Source organism: Montipora capricornis, chromosome 1 (assembly GCF_036669925.1).
Source record: "Montipora capricornis isolate CH-2021 chromosome 1, ASM3666992v2, whole genome shotgun sequence".
NCBI classification, from domain to species: Eukaryota; Metazoa; Cnidaria; class Anthozoa; order Scleractinia; family Acroporidae; genus Montipora; species Montipora capricornis.
Genome location: NC_090883.1, coordinates 33,167,175 through 33,171,506, shown reverse-complemented (window position 1 = coordinate 33,171,506; position 4,332 = coordinate 33,167,175). Strand labels below are relative to the sequence as shown.

The 4,332-nt window shown below is 39.5% G+C and overlaps 1 protein-coding gene across 1 annotated transcript in view; it reads left to right on the top strand.

Moving 5' to 3' along the window:
* The first annotated feature begins 831 nt into the window (after positions 1–831).
* Positions 832–4,332, top strand: part of LOC138039247 (nucleotide-binding oligomerization domain-containing protein 1-like) — a 3,984-nt gene continuing 483 nt past the window's right edge. Inside the window, exon 1 of the mRNA XM_068885457.1 lies at positions 832–4,332. This exon is cut by the window's right edge and continues 483 nt beyond it. Within this exon, the coding sequence (XP_068741558.1) occupies positions 865–3,729 (2,865 nt within the window). The 5' untranslated portion in view covers positions 832–864 and the 3' untranslated portion in view covers positions 3,730–4,332.

Sequence of the window (4,332 nt, the reverse complement as noted above, 5' to 3'; positions counted from 1 at the left end):
TATTTTCCGGCCTGCGAAACATTTCGACGAATATCTGAAGTTTGGGGAAACGCAGAGGCCTAAAACTTGGACAAGTGTCTTATTTCTTTATCTTCTATAAGATAACAATTTCTTAGCGTTTTGCACTGGATAGTTTTTGATTTATTTTTTTTATTGCTTGACATTAAAAACGATCTATATTCAAGGTTCAAAATTAATGTTGTTTTCATGTCGTAAATATTTTATTCTCGATCGACCGTCCGGGAAACTTCCTTCTGCTCTTTCTGAAAACTGTGTATCAATATTTATTTGCTTTTTCATCAATATTTGTTTTGCATAAAGCACGCTAACAGAATCTGTACCTTGCTGAGTTCGCATTTGTTAGCGTTAATAGTATTTTCGGTCAGATGTTTCTGTTTTTTATGAGGGGTTTATTGTTTTGGTCTCCCATCCCAACACTAACCCCGCGAAACAGGCCTTGACTTCAGTGAAGTTTAGTAATACAAAGTTTTCGGATGTGAGGGAACTTGAAAATTTTTCACATGTCAGCCCCAAAGCCAATTTTTCTCGCTTCTCTTTTATTTGTTATTCTTCAGAGACTGGAATGCTGTATTTCAATACCACACAATTCGGTGCCTTCTGATTTTCTGTAGCACGTACCACAAGCAAGCCAGTGTATGCTTCACAGAAGCATCTAGTTTTTTTAGCTCGCAGAGTGAGGTTAGTGCGGGTCAATGAATATCGGATTGCGTGTTCAAGCCATGCCTTATTTAGAAAGATTAATTAAAACGTTCAATTTGCTGTCAATCTTGGCCTTATAAAGACTAACCCAACTCCACTGCATCCGCCACACCCAGCCCAGAAACGATCAAACACGAAACCAAAATGAATTTCAAAGACTTGTTTATTCCCGAAACTGTTAGCATACTCAGTTATGTAGCAGTTTTCTTTTGGATTTTACTTGATGGGATAGTTAGTGCGATATTTTTAGACATGGAGATCAACGAATCAAGATTCGACGTCAGCTGCGATGTGAAAACCACCAGCGAGAAGGATTTTATCCAAGGAAAGTGCTTCGACCAGTACCAAAAGAAAGTCTACAAACTCGGCATTCCTCTCTACGCCTTCGTCATTGTTAATTTCCTCTCGATTTCGTTGGTATCCCTTGTTTATTCCCTGTGCATCAAGTCCACAGTTAATAGACTCAAGGGCGCACTCAGAGATGCGGAACGGAGGTTGAGCAATCGAAGACGAATTCGAAGGCGTTGCCTTTTCTTCGCATATTTATCTCAACTTGCCGCAAAATTTGCTCTGGGGATCATTTTCATTGTCTTCCTAAAGACCGACTTACTCTATCCCAGGCACTTTCCCGCAGATTTTACCTGTCCTCTTGAGAGAGGCAATGATTTGGGAAAGCTATCTACGAACCAGACACAATCAACAGTTTACGAATGCATCAATCGCGGAGCAGGGAAAAAGAATTTCTGGACCAATGCTGTGGCAGTGGTTAACGGCATTGTTGCATTTGTTGCTTACGTGGAGATTGTCTGGATCTTATTACGAGCTAAGAAAGGAAGAACTTTCATGGACAATCGACAGTTTTATACTGATCATTTGAGATCGAACTCGGATCAACAACAGGAAACACCTCCAGGAGAAATACCGGAAGTCGTCAATATCCAAAATGTTTCTTCATCAGTTGATTCGGGCGAAGCGGAACAAGAAATGCTTTTGGAACACTCAGAACTCCCCCGAGAGGAACTTAAACTGACAGAAGCCATTAAAAAAATGAAGGAGGATTGCTTGAATATCACAGAGGAACTGACTGATCTTAAACTACCCTTTGGACGTAACCCAGGCGAAGGCCTGACACCCAATCATCTTAACATTGATCAAATCTATGTCAATGTGGCAATGCATGAAGGCAGAGCTGACCATGTCTTTGCTAAAGACAGAAGCAAACAACTTAAAGAATACCCGCCCGATTCCAAGAACTGTTTCTATGCCAAGCCAGAGGATGTTATTGACAAAAAGCACAAGAACGTCCTTGTTGTTGGACGTCCTGGCATAGGAAAGACATTGCTCAGCACAATGATTGCTCGAATGTGGGCATCTGGTGGAGCGTTCAATGGAAATCAGGATGACAAAACAAACGTTGTTGTTGTATTCCTCATGAAATTCAGACGCTTTGCAAGCAATCTAGTGCTTAGTCTCCATGAAATGTTAGCTAACGCAGAAACAGTTGAGCACTTACATAAAGCTGTGTGGGAGTTTGTAATTAAAAGCCCAAGCCAAGTGCTTTTTATTTTTGACGGAGTCGATGAATATTCTGCGAAAGAGGATATCGCTAGAGAAGACCACACATGTTACAAGAATGGCTTGGAGGAGAAGATGCCCGTTTCCGCTTTATTTAACAAACTAGCCAGAGGACAACTTCTTCGTGGTCTAAACATAATCACAACAACAAGACCAACGGCAGTCCCCTGTATTGCAGAAGTGAACTTTGATAGAACCGTGGAAATCCTCGGGTTTACGTCGGAAAAGATTGAAGACTACGTCGAAAAGTTTACACAAGGAGTTCGTACCGCAAAGGACAAAATTTGGGGACACATTAAGTCGAACATGAACCTGTTTTCATTGTGCTACATTCCAGTGAACTGTTTTCTCATTTGTTCTTGTCTTGTGGAAATTATCAGTCTCACTGATACAGCACACACCCTCCCGACAAGAATGACTGATATTTACGCAATGGTTGTAAAGATTCTCTTCTTTCAGCACAGTCGGCAAAGCAGCGCTCAAGATAACCCGAGTCTCAAAGATTACATGTACTTGCCGTTTAACAAGCTCCCAAATGATCACAAAGAAATTTTCAAGAGACTCGGGGAAATTGCTTTTGAGGGAGTAAAACAAGGAAGATTGCTGTTTGAGTCAAGCGAAGTCAGTGGACTGGAAGATTGTGGTCTTCTTCACAGATTGCCAGACGCCAAATCCCGTTTTAATGAGCCGCCGAAAGCCCAATATTGCTTTACACATTTGACACTGCAAGAATTCTTCGCTGCAAAGCATTTGGCAGAGTCCTTGAATAAAAGAGAACTCGAAAACTTTGTGTCAGAACACATTAACGATGGTGCATGGCAAATGGTGCTGCAGTTTGTGGCTGGATTACTCGGATCTGATCCAGAAACAAAGAGCTCAAACAGCGACATTTTTATCAAACTGCTTCCTATGTCGACTGATGAGGAATCCGAAAGGTATATGATGTATGATTACTTGTTACCAATGACAAAAACACTGACCTATTGGCCAGCTAGTAAAGACAAAGAGCTAGCACTGAACTTATGTAAGTGTTTGTACGAGATTGATGATGAAAAACAGCAGGCAGTGTTACAAAACAAAATTAAGCAAATTGGCTTTAACACGGTAGATTTTAGTTGGTGTTCACTCGCGCCTGTTGACTTTGCTGCTGTCTCGCATTTCTTAGAAAATTCTTCGGGAGTTTTGAGTATGAATTTGGGGGACAATGATCTTGGTTCGTTGGGTGCAAAAGAAGTGCAAAAGTTTCTTGTCAGTACTGGATGCCAACTAAACAGCTTAAACCTCGAACATAACGAGTTAACTGATGAAGGAGCCGAGCATTTATCAGCAGCACTAAAGCACAGTAATTGCAAACTAAAGTACTTAAAGGTCTGGGATAACCATATAACTAATACATCAGTGTTGCTTAGTTTTAATTTGAACGTTTTTGTTTGAATAAACTTAAACCCTAAAAACACGGAGTCGTTTCATTTCGATGTTTTTTTAGCTTACGAAATTGAAAGTTTGAAGTTAGGACGGTAACTAAATCAGTACGAAAAAAATTGAAGGTTTAAATATTTCAACCCTTTGAATATAAAGGGACCATGGATTCGTGAAAGCGTTTTTTAAATAACAAAATTATTATAGGTTCAAACATAACAGATGAATGAACAATACAAGAGGAACAAAGTCAAACAAATTTGACAGTAGATTTTGTTTATTACATTGTGACATACAAGCAATTTCATTTAAAATTCAGCTTATCAAATTTAGCTTCACTAAGACAAAATGTCCAACTATTTCGTAAACCAAACAACTTTTTTTGAAGTGTCCATGGTCTCTGTGTAAAACATTTCAAAGCTCAGTTCCTTGCACTTCTTCCCAATGAACTTTTGATTATTCAATGCTTAGGTAACTTGAATTTGTACTGATAATTTCTTTAGTTCCATTCTTTTAGTTGTACTTTTTTTAAGTCCATTATACACTGATAGCGCAGGAGCGTGTTTGAAAGGCCCCATCCAGCATATTTTTCTGGTGAATATTGGCTTTGATGGAAAA